The sequence below is a fragment of the Dipodomys merriami genome, unplaced genomic scaffold (genome assembly GCF_024711535.1).
Source record: "Dipodomys merriami isolate MVZ:Mamm:240054 unplaced genomic scaffold, mDipMer1.0.p SCAF_11, whole genome shotgun sequence".
NCBI classification, from domain to species: domain Eukaryota; kingdom Metazoa; phylum Chordata; class Mammalia; order Rodentia; family Heteromyidae; genus Dipodomys; species Dipodomys merriami.
In genome coordinates, this window is record NW_027202382.1 from 47,997,469 (window position 1) to 48,015,351 (window position 17,883).

Genomic DNA, 17,883 nt, shown 5'->3' on the forward strand with positions numbered 1-17,883 from the left:
CTGCGGCGTGGGAGGGGAAGCGGGGAGCGATGGGGCCACTCTGGCAGAGTCTCCCTCGCACGCTGCCCGGGGCTGCCGGTTGGGCAGGACCAGCTCAGAAAGGGCCTGTCTGGAAAGCTGTGAAGATGATCGAGGGCCCAGCGGCTCTTGCGTTGTCAGGTCTGGCCCTGCGCAGCGATCATGGTGTGAATTACAGCTGTGGGGGAGCCGTGATTCATTCACTGCGGCTCAGAGCGGGGCCAGGCCGATCTGATCCACCGGTAATGAAGTGTCTCCTCCGCAGAGGGAGAGGCCACGCCGGCTGGTCCTCCTGAGGAGGGAGCCTGGGCCCATCCATCACCCTGTCTGCTCTAGCGATCACGGCATTTTGCTGAACTGGCTGAACAGAGCCGAATTTGTTACTCCCTTCAGAAACTCCAAAAGCCGAGCTCGCCCTAATCTGAAGACAGCTGAGGGGGCAGTGCAGACCCAGCACAGGCCTGAGGCCCCACCCTGGGTCCCTGGTGTGGGGGACCCCATGGGTCCAGCGGGCAAGAGGGCCCCCCCAGCCAAACCTCCACTCCTCAGCAGAACTGGACTGTAATCCGCCCTGATTCCAGATCCTGACCACGTCACTGCCAGTTTCTCCCTGGGAGGAGTGGGCAGTGCTAACCAGAGTTCCCCAACGAGGCTGCGGTCCTCATCTGGCTCTTGGCCGCCTTGGTTTTCAGTAGAGAGAGTTGTGAGGGCTTCCCTTTTAGGTGGGCGAAAATTTCTATTTACCCTGCGTTGGAGCAAGTCTTAACTCACTAAGTGTCTCAGTGCGGGAACGCCGCCCACGGGAGACAGAGCCGATCCTCAGGGAGATGTTTAAGAAACTGCAGCAAGCGTACACACACACACCAACACGAACCGCCACCATGGGCAGAGGGTGAGTCCACAGCCCAGCCTAGCATGGCTGTCAGGGAGGTAGACGTCCCAGCTCCCTTCCCTGCCCCCCGTGGTGGCTTGTCCCCGTGCTGAGTGGGCCAGGGGGTTGGGGAGCCTCTCTGTCATGCAGGGGTCTCAGGAACGGGGGGCTGGAGTGGATCAAGCTTCAGGCAGGGCTTGGCCTGGTGCCTTCATTCTAGGCCCATGGCACTGTTCCACAGCGGGGAGGGCCTCATGGGGGAGGGGTGCTGGCCAGAGCCCCTGTGCCCTTGCGGGGAGAAAGGCCAGGAGCGGCCCCCCTAACCTCTGCCCCGGCCGATGCTGACCCTGGTGGGACCGCTGGGGCTCCGGGCCCGGCTGGCAGAGCACTGTGGGGTGGGCTCTTCCAGTGTTGAGAGGATCTTGGGCAGGGGCTGCAGATCCCATTCACCCTGTAAGGAAGGGACCAGGAGGTAAACGGAGGCTGGGAAGGGGGAGCATGGTGGGGTGCCACATCTCCAGCCACTTTTCTTGCCCTCAAGCCATACTCTGTCCATTCCCCCCATACACAAGCTGCTCCTAGGGATCCCCACCATGCCTTAGTTACTTGGTGACCCGAAAGCAGCAGGGAGCCATAGCTGAGCTTTCAGTCCCCGTAGACATGGTGCCACGCTGCGCCGCCATCAGGTTTAGCAATTAACCAGAAAAGGTCTGCTCCCGGACCCGGGCGGCAACGGTTTCCCCCTTCCCTGCCTGACTCTACACAGGCCCAGACTCCTGATGGCGGCTCTGCGGGCGGGGCCGCGGCTCAGCTGGGGAATCAATTAGGTGCCTTTGAGTCCCAGAGGGTCTCAGGTAAGGAGCAGGAAAGCAGCTGCGGAGGCAGACGGGGCTCCCCGCCCCGCTCCCAGGTTTTATTTTTAGGTTTTAGGGAGGCTGCGGAGTGGCTGTGGCAGGAGAGGTGGCTGCCCTGCCCTTCCCCACAGTGTTATGGTCTGTCCTCCTTACAGTCTGTCTGTCACCGCCGGGTCATTTTCTCCAGCTGGCGCGTGTGAGTGCTTCCTGCCCAGGAGTTTAGGGTACAACACCAGAGGGCACAGGGTCATGGGGAGGGGCTGGCTGGGTCCCCCGTGGCCCCCCGGCGGGTATCTGACAGCCTACCTGGAAGCGGATGGCGGAGGACTTGTTGCAGTGCATAGAGACAGGGGCAAAGTCGTACAGGGCCTTGAGCACATCCCGGTTAAAGGAGTTCCAGGGCACAGAGGCAAACTGCTGGGGGACAGAGGCCTGAGGGCAGGTGCAGACACCTTCACTGTCGAACCTGGAGGCAGAGGAGGCAGCCCAGGCTGAGGCTGGGAGGGAGGGAGGGAAGCCCTGCAGGATGCCGGTGAGGCCTCCAGCAGTTGCCCTCCCGGCGCCCCCTCCCCCAGCCCTGCCACTCATGTGGGCTTCCCAGGAAGCTGTGCTGGCCCTGTGCCCCTGCCAGCAATGGATTCATCCCTCGTGACACCTTGAATTGTTGGTTAGGGCTGCTCTGGGCTTGGTTGTGAATTAGGGATTGATTAGTGATGCCTGCCACAGGCACCTCCAGGAGGTAGTTGGGTGGCACGGTGCCAGCCTTGCTCCAAGGACTTGGCGTGTATTCTTCAGGTCTGCTCAGGCTCCTAACAGGGTCTGTGGGTTTCTGTCTTGTTTCTCCTGGAGACCTGGAGCACAGGGAGGCCCTTCACCTGTTCACCAAGTGGAAGTATTTCTGCAGGAAGCCAGCGTCCACGGCGCTCTTGCAGAGCTCCAGCTCCGTCTGGGGGTAGTAGTGTACGTAGTTGACACACATCTCCTCCAGAATCCCGAAGCCGCCCTGCAAGCCACAGGGATCGCCGTCAGCGCTGGGCTGGCGCCCCTCGCAGCCCCTGGCCGGGAGACAGGCGACAAGCGGTACCAGTGGAGACAGATGGGTTGGGGAGGTTAGGAAGACCCTGGAATGGGGCAAGGGCCAAGGCAGTCCTAATTTCTGGGTACAAAAACTGAGTCTCAGGGGGACAAGGAGACACACACACCCTGCCGTGGCTGTGCAACCAGAGGCACAAACGGACCTGGAGGAGCCGGAGCTGAGACACCCACCCTCCCTCTCATGCCCCGCCCACCGACCCCCAGCTTAACTCTGAGAGGAGCAAGATTTCACATAGGCCGCTCAGCAGGCAGCAAATGCCAAGCAGTCTGGTGCTGCTCTTACGTCCGGACCCCTCTCCAGATGAAGGAGGGGCAGCCTCTGAGCCAGGGCTGTGGGTCTGCCGCGGGGGGCAGGGCTGTGGGTCTGCCACGGGAGGCAGGGCTGTGGGTCTGCCGCGGGGGCGCAGGGCTGTGGGTCTGCCGCGGGGGGCAGGGCTGTGGGTCTGCCGCGGGGGGGCAGGGCTGTGGGTCTGCCGCGGGGGGCAGGGCTGTGGGTCTGCCACGGGGGGGCAGGGCTGTGGGTCTGCCGCGGGGGGCAGGGCTGTGGGTCTGCCGCGGGGGGCAGGGCTGTGGGTCTGCCACGGGAGGCCCTCTGCCCCTGGTCTGTGCCCCGGGCCCGGGGTGGGCAGTTGTCAGCCCTAAGAAGGCAGGTAGGGAACAGCCTGGCTCAGAGCCCCCTAGGGTAGCTGGGCCGTAGGCACGGGTCTCCCTTCTCTGAGCCTTCATTTCTCCCCTGTGAAAGTTCAGGCTAAAAACCTTGGGGAATGAAATGAGACTGTAAGCAACACAAACGTCCATCCACCAGAGAATGAACAAATACCAATACTGTGCCTGTCAACCAGGTATGGTGGCTCACTCCTGTAATCCCAACTACCAGTGAGGCGGAGATCAGGGGATTGTGGTTCAAGGCCAACCCAGGCATCAAAGTTCACAAGACTCCATCTCAATCAGTTAAATTCAGCAAACTCTAGTTCCTCCACCACCAGCACACACGCACACACACACACACACACACACACACACACACACACACAGAAGTAAAAGACTTGGGGTGTGGTTCAAGGGGTAGAGCGCCTGCCCAGCAAGCTCAAGGTCCTGAGTTCACACTCTAGTACAGTATCAGCATCATCGTCACCATCCTCATCACCAGCACGTGCCATTTGTAGGGCTACAAACAGTGGCGTCTGTTGAGTGACAGCCCACTGGAGAAGGGTGTAATAGAGTAACCCTCCATTCCAAGGAAGGGAGATTCTGTAACTTTATATGCAGGGAAAGAAACCACATGATTCCATTAAGAAGAAATGTCCAGAATGGGCCAGTCTGGAGACAGCAGGTGGCGGTGGTTACCAGGGCTGGAGGCGGGAGGAGGAGAGTTGTTCTGTTTCTTTTGGGGGTGGTGACGCCGCCATGGTGGTGGTTGCCTGCGTCTGTGAGTGTACTAAAGTCGAACAATTGACTGTGGTGTGTAAATTATGTCTCCATAGGTGACTTTAACTAAAAGTGTAACATGACCAAGAGGAGAAGGGACACGATGGTGGTCTGAAGGACAAGGTCATGTTTTGTGTGTGCGTGTGCTGGTCCTGGGTTATGAACTGGGGGCCTGGGAGCTGCCTCTGGGCTTTTTGTTGCTCAAGGCTAGCACACTTGAGCTGCACTTCTGCCTTTTTGCCGGTTCATTGTACATAAGGGACTTGCGAATTTTTCCAGCCGGGATTGGCTTCAAACCTTTGTCTTCAGACCTCAGCCTCCTGAGTAGATGGGATTCCAGGCGTGAGGGACTGTAATGGCACCTGCCCAGAGCTGCCATCTTGACTCGCTGAATAAGAATCTGGTGACACACAAGTACCAGATTCTGAGGAGGGAAAGAGAGGAAGGAAGGAGAAACGGGGCCCCGCACACTCTTGGGGTCACAGCTGAAGAAGAGCAGCCAGGAGTCCTGACGGAGCACTCAGCCCCCCTGGCTAGGGGAGGGAACCCAGAGAAGACACCGCGGGGTACAACAGATGGTTCCCCCAAGGGGTCACCGAATTCAGCCAGAAAGAAAGCAAACCCACAAACCCACAGACCATACTGCCAGCTCAGGGGCCCTGGGGGGGGGGCGGGGACCGGTCCGCTGAGAGAGGTGCCCCAGAGCCCTGAGCTCGACGGTCACCACCGTCAGCCAATTTCTCTGGGTTGGGAAGCAATCACAGTGGACAGGGAGCTGCGGAGCCCGTGTGAGAATCCAGCGGGCGGCTGTGTGGAGAGAGGGCTGCAAACTCCTGGCCAGCCAGGGGCACAAATCCCAGGCTGGGACTGTCACTTCCACCCTGCGAAGAACCGCGGTCCCCCAGACACGGAGAACCATCAGAAATTCCTAGCTGTTGTGTGGAAGTCTGTCTCTTTGTTCTGTTTTTGGTTCTATTTTCTGAGGGTTGGTTTAGATGAATGAATGGCCTCCTACCCTGTGGCTGTCCCCTTCCGTGCATTGCCCAGTTATCCAGCGCACGTCCCAGACACACAGCCTAGCCACGCGTCACGATGTCCATCCAACAGCGCCATGCTGCCCTGCTCACAAGTTCGGGACTTCATTCAGGAAGATGGTGGACGGAGGGAACGCAGCCACGCGCCCTGCCCCGCGGCGACCGGCACTCCAGCCAAGGGGTTGGGACCCAGCCTCAGGGAGGTTTTAGAGACAGTCCCCCGGGGCCTGGGCAGGCACCTGGGGTGGCCGGGGTGACTTACCACGGTGGCCAGCTTCCTGTCCTCCGTGTTGTAAGTGCAAGAGGTGACCAGCACGTCGCCCTGGGGATGAGGCCGCAGCCGCGTCAGCGCCCGCCCTCCGGGGCTGGCGGGCGACCCAGCCCCTGGGGAGCAGGTGCCCCCCGGAAGCACCCCTCACCCCTTCATCCACATGAGGGTTACAAAATGCCTGTCTCGGGGGCTGGACTCCATCAGCCCCGGGGCCCTGAAGACACAAGTCATGGGCTTAGGCCTGGCCCCGCTGCTGCCGCGGCTGAGGCCCCCACCGTGGGCCTGGGTCCCCACCCAGGGCCCTCATCCTTTCCCACAGCTTTCAGATGGTGGCAAGGCCAGAGAGGGGCATCCTCTGTGGCCGTGGCCCCGTCTTCTGGCTCTCCACCCCCCCCTGCCTTCTCTGGGTCCCCCCCTCTGAGGACCCCTGGGCTCCCTGTCCCCCACCCCCTTGGCACTCACCGGGTACACAGACACCATCTTCTTCAGCATGCGGATCTCCTTGAGCGGGGAAGAGGGCAGACATCAGATTGCTTGGGGCCTTCTCCCACACCCCAGACTGAGCCTCCTGACCCTTGGGGTGTCAGCTCTGCCCTGCCTCTCTGGGGAGCCAGAGCTGGCTAAATGTGGGCTCCAAACAGGAAGGGACAAGGTTAGGACAAGAAGGTGAACACTGGGGTGATGTAACCTTGTGTGGCTAGGGACCCCCTAAGCCCCTGGCCACCCTGGGGCCAGGATCCAACACCTTCCCCTTGGATTAGACTACAAGAGGGGGTTCTGGGCGCAAAAGCCTCAGCGTGGTTATTGCTGGGGCCATGGGAGGGAAGGCCTAGCAGGTGAGGGGGAGGCCAGAGGAGAGGGAGGCCCAGCATGCCTACGGAAAGCCCAGCAGGCCGAGGGAGGCCCAGCAGGGGAGGGGTAGGCCCTGCGGGCCCCTACCTGGAAGTGAGGGCTGTAATGATTGTCCCTGTTCACGATCTCCCTCTCTTGGCCATCCCGGGCCAGCACAGTGACCACCTTCCTCCCCGTCAGGTGTGTGTGGAGCTGGGAGGCAAAGATTCGAATTCCGGAGGGTGGCAGGGCCTGTGGGCACGGGGACACACAGAGTCAGGGCCTGACCCCCAAGGGGCCCCAACCAGAAGCAAGGAGCAGAGACACCCTGCCTTTGTTTCCCTTTTCTGAGGATTCTTCCTGCTGGTCATAAACTTAAAAAGGCTGTGTAAGAGCTGGAGTGGGCCACAGCCTGGGCCTTGCGAAGCAGCAGCAGCTCCGGGCTCCTGGGCAGATTCTCTCTCTCTCTCTCTTTTTTTTTTTTTTTTTGTTGATTGTAGGTCTTGAACTCTGGGCCTGGGCGCTGTCCCTCAGCTCTTCAGCTCAAGGCGAGCGCTCTACCACTGGAGCCACAGCGCCACTTCTGGTTTTCTGGTGGTTTGTTGGAGATAAGCATCTCATGGACTTTCCTGCCTAGGCTGGCTTTGAACTGCAATCCTCAGAGTTCAGCCTCTTGAGTAGCTAGGATGACAGGGGTGAGCCCCCAGCACCCCGCCCTTTTGTCTTTCTTGAGTCCTGAAGGCAGAGACCTACGGTGCTCGCCCCGGGTGAGCAGGGCAGGGCCGCCACACTCCCGCCACGCTCTGTAGACCCATGTCGAGGGGGCAACCAGTATGTGTTCTGCAGTACCCACCAACTCCCTCCAGTGCTTGCAACAGGGTGTTCTCCCTCAGGGCATGGTGACCCTGGTGTACAGCTAGGACACTGGCCACGGGAGCTGTCATCCAGGCCCACGAGTGACAGTCACTCCCATGGGAGTCGGGGGTGGAGGGGTGGGGTTTATGGTTTCTTTGTTTGATAGACAGTGTCATCAAGCTAAGTGCTGGTGACTCAGGCCTGTAACCCTAGCTACTCAGGAGGCTGAGATCTCAAAATCAAGGTTCAAAGCCAGCCCAGGCAGAAAAAGTCCATGTGACTCTTCTCCAATTAAGCAGCAAACGCTGAAGCAGAGCTGTGGCTCACACGACAGAGTGCCAGCCTTGAGCAAAAATGCAAGACAATGCCCAGGCCCTGAGGTCAAGCCCCAGCATTGGCACATGCGCGTGTGTGTGCACACACACTACACATGCATGTTTCCACGGTGTGTGAGGGCTGGTGTTTCCAGACGGGAGAGAGAGCCTGGGAGCCCGCCAGTGGCCCAGGCCACACAGAGGGGCTGGGCCGCGTGTCCGAGGGTTCCCGTGGCCACTGCACTGTGTGATGCTTGCGTACCGAAAGGGCCCTTTCAGTGCAGTGCGTGGAAGCGTGGGCACGCCGTGGGACCAGCCACGGGGGCTGGGGCCGGGGTGGGCGGGGGAGGGGCAGCTGCACACATGTCCTGGATTCGTGGTCAGGGGAGCGGCCTCCCCCTGGGCTGGCGGGGTGCAGCCCGGCCCGGCCCACTCACCAGCTGGGTGCACTTGTCCGTGCAGTAGCCGGTCAGCATGAAGGCAGTCTCGCGTGGGGGGATGGCCATCACCGGCGTGTACACCAGGCCCAGCTCCATGATCCCCGCGTTGAAGCGCCGGAGCGTGGCTGTGTAGTGCAGGCGGATGCCGGAGGAGTCCCGGCGGCCTGCGGAAGGGGCCCGGGGTGAGCAGAGGGCCTCACACGCTCCCTGCGGACAGGGTCGCCGATGCCCTCGCTGACAGAACGGCGCGGGAGGCAGCGGGCTGAGCGGCTGGACGCAGGGCACCACAGAGGCCGCGGGCCGTCCCTCACACCTTGAAACCAAGACCAGGTGTCTTCTCCCTCCCCCTCCAACATCCAAACCCCAGCAGCTCCTGTATCTCCCAGCTGCTCACATCAGAAGCTATAACAAAATAAATGAAAGAAAAAGGCACTTGGCTAAAATTCAGATAGGGATTAAATAATGAGACAATTGTGGGATTTTGATATTTATAGAGAAAGCAGCCCATCTCACGATTGGTGAAGTGACAGGAAAGGCCTTATATTGGGTAAAGGATCCATAAATACAAGCAGACAATCAGGAAGAAGCAGACATCGCCTGTGCTTAAGGAGGTTTTGAAAATCCATTTGCTTTCAGGTTTTAAATGAGCAATAAATCCCCTCTCATGCTAGGGCCGAGCCGCATTGCGGCCGCCTGTGTGTGTGCTGCAGATAATTCCAGCTGCGGTCCTGCCGGGCGTAGGCAGCCGGGAGGAAAATCACCGCATCATTAGGAGCACAGCCGGGGTCTGCACCCAGCATTCGGCACACCAGCCTCACGGTGCTCTGAGCTACCACAGCAGTTTCACAAGTGAAAAGGAATGTTGTTTGAAAAGAGAGACAGACAGACAGAGAGACAGAGACAGAGAGACAGAGACAGACAGAGGGGGATGGGCGCCGGTGGCTCATACCTATAACCCTAGCTCCTCAGGTGGCTGAGATCTGAGGATCACAGTTCAAAGCTAGCTCAGGCAGGAAAGTCCACGAGACTCTTCTATCTAATTAAGCAGCCAAAAACCGGAAGTGGAGGTGTGGCTCAAGCGGTAGAGCACTGGACTGAGAGAGTGAGAGAGATGGGGGGGAGAGACAGAGACAGAGAGACAGAGACAGCGACAGAGGCAGCGGCACAGTACACACACAGTATGGAGAGAGAAAGGCAGCGACGCATCAAAAGAGAGAGAGAGAGAGAGACTGCCTTTGGCGGGAGATGGGGCAGCAACACAGAGCAGTCAACGCTGCTTCTGACACGATGTTAACTGGCACTCCCATCCTAAAGACCTCGTCTACTGTCCGCCTTCAGGCACAGAGCGATCCAGCGGTGTTGGCTCTGAGTTTCAGTTCCCCTTCGAACCCCAAAGCCATGTTAAACACCACCACAGAGACACAGCCAGACAGTGGAGGCTCCTGCCTATAATCCCAGCTATGCAGGACACTGAGAGCTGAGGATCTTCTGGGACACCGTCAGCTCCAGGGAACAAGCAAAATGCTGAAAGCGTGGGGGCGTGGCTCAAGCAGAGTGTTAGAGTGCCAGCCTTGAGCACGAAGGCCAGACTAGAGCAGGAGATGCTGAGTTCAAATGCCCCAGTACTGGCACAGATAAATAACTAAATAAGCAAACAAGTTACCTCTGTGAAGCCAACTGCATCCCATGGGTTCTCATCCTTTTGCACACCTTGCACTTTGCTTGTGCTTCCCTGGTATGCACACATGTGCATAGGTGTATCTGTGCACTGCATGCTCGTGTGTGTGCATGCGTGTGCATCTTCTCTCCCTCCCAAAGCCCTTGCTGCCATGGATACCGTCTGGCTGCCCCTGAAGGGATGCCCGTGCCCAGCAGGCTCTCCTCGAGTGGGCAGGGCTGGCTAGCGAGCGGGCAAAGCAGGAAGGGGCAGCCAGGAGGCTCTGGGGCCAGGGTACCAATGTGGGAGGTACCAACGTGTGGGGGAGACACCGTGGCTCAGGTTGACAGGCAGACAGACGCCCTACCTTCAGGACCTAAGGGTTGCCGTGGTGAACTGGGGGACACAATCACCTCCCGTGTACCTCACAGAGGTCACGGAGCACTCAGGTGCCCATAAGCTCAACTGCGCTGTACTAAGCTCCTCCTGCAGGACCCAGGGCAGACTTTGCTAATCAATTACAGCACTGCCCTGCATAGCCAGCCAGAACCTCAGGCTGAGTACTCTTCCAAGCTGCTGACAGGCAGTAGGAAGCCTAGGAGCAAAACCTCTGCCGTCCCTGGCCCAGGCACACACAGAACAGGGACAGGAAACCCCACGTGCATGCTCGCTCTGGACGCCCTCGTCCGTTCCTCTACAGTGAGGGGGCTGCAGAGCCAGAGCCCCGCCTGTCCCCAAGGCGGCAGTTTCCCAGTAGTCAGAGCTTCAGGGCCCTGGGGAGTCTGGGCAGGGACCACCACGGGCTCTGAAACGGCCTGGAACCCTGCCAGATGCCAGGCCGTGGCCCAGCTTGCCCTGGAGGGAGCAGAGCCACTTTGTGGACAGCAACAGGCCCCGAGGTCTGGGCTGCGCACCCTGAACTGGCCCTGAGCGGCGAGCGAGGGGAGGGGAGCTACGGGCTCAGGCCGGCCTGTGTCACCGTGCTCTGCATCGGGACAGGCAGCAGCTCTGGGACCAGGCCGGCCTCTATGGTCACAAGGCCCAGTGGCCGAGATGGGTCAGAGCCAGGACTCCCGGCCTCACGTCCCTCCTCCTCCACCTCTGAGCCTCAGTTTCCTCCACTGCAAGGTAGGAGTGCAAAGACCTCCGCCTCGCCTTTCCGTGGGGGGTGGCAGCTGGGATGGCGCCGTCTAGACACCCGCGGTCCTGTGCAGACAGGAGGACGGGCGTGGGGCGCCGGGGCTGCCTGCGGAGGTGGGCGGTGGCCGGGACAGACATGGGGCCTGTGGCAGGTGGAGGCTGAGGCCTGCCAGTAGTGCCCCTCTAGCGCCCCCAGGTCCTTTCCGACTGGACGGGTGGAGAATGGAGTCGCGCCTCCCTCCCGTTCCCTACCTTGGATCTTCAGCGGGTTGTGGTAGTGAACTTCTAGGCGGAGGTATCTGGAGGACCCAGGTCCCCCAAAAGCAACGCCAGCTTCCTCTGGGTAGTAAAACGCCTGTGGGGAGGGGTGCAGAGGGGGGTGTCAGAAGGGGACCTGGGCTGGGACAGGCTGGGGCCGGGGGTGGGGGATTAGAAGGCTCCCCTGCTTCTGGGTGGACCAGGACCAGTTCCACCATTAGTCTCACTCCCAGCCCAGCCCCACCTGCTCTGTCCTCTAGCTTGGGGAGAAGGCAGTCATGGAGACCCCAGGGGCTCCTTCGGGGACCAACTTACCCTGCCACCGGGAAGCCCTGGAAGCATGCCGTGCCCAGAACATGGACCCCAGCGTGTATATAAAATCAGTACCCACGCGGGGCACTGTCAGAGAGGGCAGTCTATGCGCCCCCAAAGAATGACGGGAGTCAGACATCCCACAGGCAGCCGGAGCTGTTGGGGCCTGGCCACCCCTGCTACATACCCCTGCTGGGACCTTTCAGCCAGCGGCTTGGGGGAAACGGCTGTGGGAGGCTGGGCCCGGGCTGCTGCGGGCGGGCGGGGCGCGGTGCTGGCAGCATGGTGCACTCACCTTGGCGCCCAGGGCCCAGGCGGCCAGCACGTGGCGACAGTAGTTGAGACGCTCTGGCTTCATCTTGGAATCGCACGGGCCACTGAAGAGGGGGAAGGTCTCGAACTCGGCCGCACACTGGAAGACCTCCATGTGGTGTACCAGGGCCTCGTTGCCCTCGGTGATGACGGCCTCGTACTGCACAGGGACAGCCACAGGACAGCCCTGAGCTGGCCTGCCTGCTCTCCCTGCCCGCGGCCCAGGGCCTCTGGGCCCATCTGCCCAGCTGTGAAATGGGAGGGAGGAGCAAGGCAGCATGGCAGGGGCCCTGGGCTCAGGGAGGAAGCTGCCAGCCCAGAGCAAGATGGTGCCAGGAGCCCATGAAGAGGAGGCCTGGCGTGAAGAGAGTCGGGGACCCACACAGGCCATTTCCAGAAAAGGTGGAGATAGGCCAGGTACTTCCGGGCAAGGACGCTCTCTCTGAAGCACCATCAAGAGGCGGATGGACGCCCCAGCTACAGGCTGGCCCCAGGCACATGAGCACAGCCAAGCTGCTCCCTCACACGGCCTCTCCAGTCTGTGTTTCCCCTCTGGAAACAGAGACAGTAGCCAGTGCCGGGTGCCACTGTGAAAAAGTCCCCACCTCTGTCTGGCAAACAGTGGGCATCAGTCACCAAAGCCATCGCTACGAATTCTATCCTAGAGAATGAATTAAGCTGTGAGGGGGCAGGTGACCATAGACAGACAAATGGACGGATGGACAGCAGTCCTAGTCCCAAGGGCACAGAGGCCCTGGGGTGGGGGATGGGTGAGCCGGGTGTCAGGGGACTGGGGTGCTGCCGTGACTGGGGTGCTGCCGCGACTGGGGTGCTGCCGTGGTTGCGGCAGCGGCCATGCGGGGCCCAGGCTGGTCCCACAGTTGGGTGCTGAGAGGACACTCGGTGGTGTGCCACAGCCGGGTGGATCCCACCTACCATGATGATGTGGTGCCGGGAGAAGCCGGGGGGCAGCTCGGTGATGTAGCACCAGTATGTGGTCTCCTGGCCAGGGATCAGGACGTCAGGCGCGCGGATCTCCATGGTGTGTGTGTCCGGGGGCATGGCCGGGGTGCGGACCTCGGCCTTTAGGAGCTGCACCCGCTGCAGCCCCGTCTGCAGGCCCGAGGTGTTGATGGCCTCCAGAGACTGGAAGGGCTCCTCCAGGATGCCGTACACCAGGTGCACGGTGCCATCCTGCAGCCAGACGGGGCCCGTCAGTCCCCCCACGCACCAAGCAGGATCCTTAGCCACCAGGAGCAAGGCTATGTTTCTGCCCACCCACTCCTGCCAGCCAGTGGCTCTCAGCGGTGCAGATGAGGGGCTCTGAGTGCTGCGTCCCTGTCTGTGTTCGGATCCCAGGCTGGCTACCCCAGCCCTGTTCCAAATGCATCTCGTCTTTTCTGTTCTGCCTACATCCCATACCCATACAGGGACTTCTGGGCCCCACAGAGCCTGGGCCAGCTGGGACAACCCAAAGGTCCTGGGGCACAGGGTGACAAGGTCGTTTCTACGCTCAGGCCAGCCCAGCCTGGGGAACTGGCGCTGCGTGGGAAGTGGGGTATTGAACTTGTGCTGGACAGCACAGACACAGAAAGGCCTGTCAGGGAGTGCTGTGCTGGGGGTGCTGTGCTGGGAGTCACAGCCAGGCTCCGGGGCAGGGGTTGGGCCTTCCCACCCCATACCAGAAGTGGAAACCAGCATCCCGGGTGGAACAGGGTGACAGAAACACCTGCAGATCGAGGCATGGCAGGTCTAGAGCCACGGTGTGTGCTATGGTGAACTTGGAGGATGCATGCTCTCTCCAAGGGTATCTCAGAGCTCCAGGCAGAAGCCCGTGTGTCTGGGCGCCGGCGGTCCTGGCCTACCTTGGGACATTCTTCAGATGATCCCCTGCCCTCCCTCACCTCCTCCAACCAGGAGGGAGAGACTTAACGACCAACCAGAAGGCCCAACTCTGCTCCAGCTCTGCCCCTGAGCCCCTCGGTGCTTCCATTCCTTCCCGGGGCCTTGGCTTCCTCATCTGGCCAGCCCCCTGCTGCTGTTTTCCTAGATCCTGTGCTTGTCCATTTGGCATTTGTAAATTAACCTCGGGCCAATGGATGGCCACAGCTGCTACCTCCTCCTGCCATCCACCAGTGCGGTAGGCCGGTGAGGATGGGATTCCACACCCTGCCACCCGAGAGCTCATGCTGCCAGCGCCTCCCACCCACATGCTCCGGGCCAGGCGCTGGGGAGGTGGAGCCTGCCTGGGACCCACATGGTACCACTTCCCTGCCAGGCTCTGCCTTTTCTATGGGAGCTGGGTACGACCTCCTGCCACACTGTCCTTGCTCCTTTCTACCTCACCCCCAGGCCTGTGCACCCACGTGGCCCTCGGTGGCCTGGGGGCTACCTCCCCGAGAACTGTGCGTAATACATCTCTTTCAGTGGTACCGGCCTTTCCATGGTGTCGCTTGACCAGATCTAAAATTAAAGCCTGGAGCCAGGTGCTGGTGGCTCACGCCTATAATCCTAGCCACTCAGGAGGCTGAGAGCCGAGGATCCAGGTTCAAAGCCAGCCCAGGCAAGAAAGTCCAAGACCCTTATCTCCAATTAACCACCCAAAAGCCAGAAGTGGAGCTGTGGTCCAAGTGATTCAGTGCCAGCCTTAAGCATAAAAGCTCAATGCCCAGGCCTTGAGTTCAAGCCCCAGGACCGCCCCCCACCACACACACACATACAGGTAAAACCTAGACACACACCACCAGCCCTGCCACTGCCGTCTCTAATCATCCAGGCAGCAGACTCTCCTCAGCTGGGGTGCCCTACCTCAATAAGGTAATCCTGGGGGTCGCAGGTGGCAAAGGACCTCTTGAACAGCAGGGACAGGCCATCTGGTGTCCCCTGTGCCTGCAGCAGCTGGTAGTCCTGCTGGGCATCTAGGTGTATCTGTCCCTTCTGGTCGCTCCAGGCGTCCTGCGGAGAGAGCCCCGGATCTGAGCATGGAGGACTCCATCAGCAGGGCCGGGTGCAGAGCGGAGCAGAGCTCAGGCCCTCCCAATCCCGCTGGGGAGTTGTGCCTCACTTCCTGTGGAGGTGTCCCCGACCCCTTCCTCTTCCTTTTATTTACTGGCTCTTTTCAGATGGGGTTTTGTTAAGTAGCACAGGCTGGTCTAGAACTCACAGTCCTCCTGCTCCATTCTCCCAAGTACCAGGATAATAGCTAGGCTAGCTTCTTTCCTTTTTTTTTTCTTAGCATGCATTAGTTTCACAAAGGTGGGGGGGTCTTTGTGAGATTGCCCATATGTGTACAATGTTCCCACTCAGCCCCGCCCCTCTGTCCCTCTCCTTTTCCTTTCCCCCTTAAGCAATCACAAGCCAGGTGCTGATGGCTCACACCTATAATTCTAGCTACTCTGGAGGTGGAGACTTGGAGGGCTGTGGTTCAAAGCCAGCCTGTGTAGATAGGTCCATGAGATTCCATTTCCAAAATATTGTACAACACCAGACCGAAAGGGAGATTCAAGTCTTACATACCAGCCGAACAAGCAAGGTGAGCAAGTGTGAAGCCCTGTATTCAAACCCCAGGATCAGCAAAGAAGGACAGCTGGGTGGCCGCTTGAGCCACAGCAACATTTCAGGGTGCTCACTCCCAGGTGCACTTGTAACACCCCAAAGAGCTAGCATCACCTTGAATACTGCTCCCTAGATGGCCCTCCTCCTAGTCTCAGGCTTACCTGGAGTGGGTAAACTGAGGCCTGAGGATGGTGCCTAGGTCTCTAACCCTTCCCTCTATTGCCTGCCTGGCCAGGGCACCCAGGCTCAGACTACAGTGGGCTCCAGGTGAGCACAGGGGACAGAATTCCCCCTGGGGTGGGGCGTGAGACCCACAGGCCACGAAAATGCCCTGTGCTGTTAGCCTTTGACTTGTTTCTTTTCCAACATGTTTTTCTTCATTTCCTCAAAGGAAAAAGAACCTTGCAAAAGATTTTTACAAGATGCTCCTTAGAGGAAGGCAGCTGGTGAAGCCCCGGCTGGGGACCCTGTGGGTTTAAGAGGACCAAGGTAGAAAGCTAGCAGGTGGGATCCTGGCTGGAGACCTAGACGACAATGGCTGAACATACTGCCAAAGGAGAAACCCGACCTGACTCTGGTCCACACAGGAAGTACCCCGCTCCCCCCCTCCCGCCCCCGTGAGGGCCAGGATCCCAGCAGGAGCTGGGGGGGGGTCCCCTGCTCCTGCTCAGACAGCTCAGCACAGCTCTGCCCTGTCCTGCTGGTGGCCTCGGCCAGTGGCTCCTGCTGCAGCTCGTCACCTACAGTGTCTAAGTGGCTGCCCAGCCGGGACCCGGGGCCACTCGTGGGAAACCCTACCCACTTCCGGTGTGGTGGCTGAGGCCAGAGCAGAAGCCGGGCCCCCCCTGCTCAGAATGGGAAAGTACCCTTGTCTGGAGAGGGCAGGGCCTGGCCCTCTTGTTCCCGTGGCCAGGGAGAGCTGGGTTTTGTCTCTAGAAAGGCCGGTGGCCGATCTCTGCAGAAGAGGGGAGATCTGTGACCTGGGGCGGTGTGGGGGTGGGGGTCTTCCTCCTCTGCTCATCTCTGCCATTTGTGACGGACCCCAAAGGCCACTCCGGTGCCTTGATGGCGGGGTGGAGATAACTTTTGCAGGGAAGCAGCCGGGGCTCCGCCGGCCGGGGAGGGCTTTTCCTCACCCGGGGGCGGGGAGGCATCGGCACCTGTTCACACCGCCTGCGCTGCCGTGTGTGGCACAGAAGGTCTGTGCGCTGTGTTCCTGCGCTGGTTGCTGGTTACCACGCCGCCTGTGCACACACTGGCGGTATGGAAGGGAGGGACGTGGGTCTGCACTCAGGCGGTGGGGGTATGGCGGGGTCTGTGATTTGTCCCTGGGGTTTCTGCACCCTGGCTTGTTGGGGTATGCAGGCAAGGACAGTAAAAAGCCACTCGTTTCCCATTTCACATTCAAATCGGTGTCCCCCCTTCTCTCCCCCTCTTCCCCCCCCCGCCCCCAATGCTCAAGCCAGGGACACAGACCTGGTGACCAGAGTGAACTCAAACATGGAAAGGAGCAGAGTAGGCGGAGGGCCAGCTGGGGTTGGAAGAGCCAGGCGGGAGGAAGGACTTACAGCAAAGTAGGCGCTGCCCCCGTCCGTCCAGAGCACCACGAGGTCGGCGCCCTGCAGCTCCCCGCGGTCTGACATCCCGAACAGGACCCCGGCCTGGAGCCCGTGCACCAGGAGCTGGAAATGCACGTCCTTCCGGACATAGCTGACGTTCCACGAGAGCTCCAGGACCCCCTCGGGGTCCAGGGGGATGTGGTAGGGGAAGGGGCTCTCTGGGGGAGCAGAGCCCTGCAATGCAGCCACCAGGATGACCAGGAAGATGGCCACTGCCGTGCCGTACATGGAGGCGGCCTCACGGGCGTTGGGGCCGGGGAGATTGGCTCGGCGACACTGGCGGCTGGGGGCTTGCATGGCTGCGGGGAGCTCGGGGGGCCGGCTCCACCTGGCCCTTTCTATACCCCAGCCCCCCGTGAGGGTGGATCCTGGCTGCACCCGTAATCACATTTGTCTAGTGGGGAATTCAATTGTCCAGTGGCCGGTCTCCACCAACCTGGGCCCCAGGGCAAACACGTTGCTCCTGCCCCTCCTTAATTGGCACTAATGACACATGGACATCATCTGGGGAATGGACGCCGAGCGGCTGATGCCCTGAAGAGCCTCCAGGAAGGCAGGGACGGCGGCCACAGGCCTCACGACAGCCTTCAGCCAGGCGCTGTGACCACCTGGCTGGCTGATGGTCCATTCTCGTCCTTTCCTGCCACGTGGAAGGCTGAGGGGTCCTGCCGGGGGTGACCCGTGAGAGGTGGGCTCCTCGCCATGGGCCTGGCCCCGCCAGCCATGTGGTTTCTACAACGCTGGAGGGTGGACTGATTTCAAACTAAAAATAACAACTATCCCCAAATAGTCAGTGTTTAGACGCTCTCTCCACGGCCTGCTGTTCCCCCTTTTGTCGCCTCTATTTCCCCACCAGCTCCAGCTGGCACCACGGCTGCTCCAGAAGGCGTGGGCATGCGGCTGGGGTGCAGATCGCTGTGGGGTGCGTTGCTGGGCAGGCAGGGAAGGGGCTGTGTGGAGGACAGGCAAGGCGCCAGTGCGTGGCTGGGAGACAGTCTTTAAGGAAAGGGGGTGAGGGT

At 60.4% G+C, this 17,883-nt stretch overlaps 1 protein-coding gene across 1 annotated transcript; it reads right to left on the bottom strand.

The window, feature by feature from the left end:
• Positions 1–922: 922 nt before the first annotated feature.
• Positions 923–17,161, bottom strand: Dbh (dopamine beta-hydroxylase). The gene is made up of 12 exons (XM_070006739.1): positions 16,814–17,161; positions 14,499–14,645; positions 12,627–12,884; positions 11,674–11,850; positions 11,061–11,163; positions 8,009–8,175; positions 6,511–6,654; positions 6,034–6,072; positions 5,563–5,622; positions 2,619–2,746; positions 2,050–2,209; positions 923–1,340 (listed from the first exon to the last, which is right to left on the bottom strand). The coding sequence occupies exons 1-12, from the start codon at positions 17,159–17,161 to the stop codon at positions 1,209–1,211; spliced, it is 1,863 nt and encodes a 620-aa protein (XP_069862840.1). The 3' UTR covers positions 923–1,208.
• Positions 17,162–17,883: the final 722 nt, after the last annotated feature.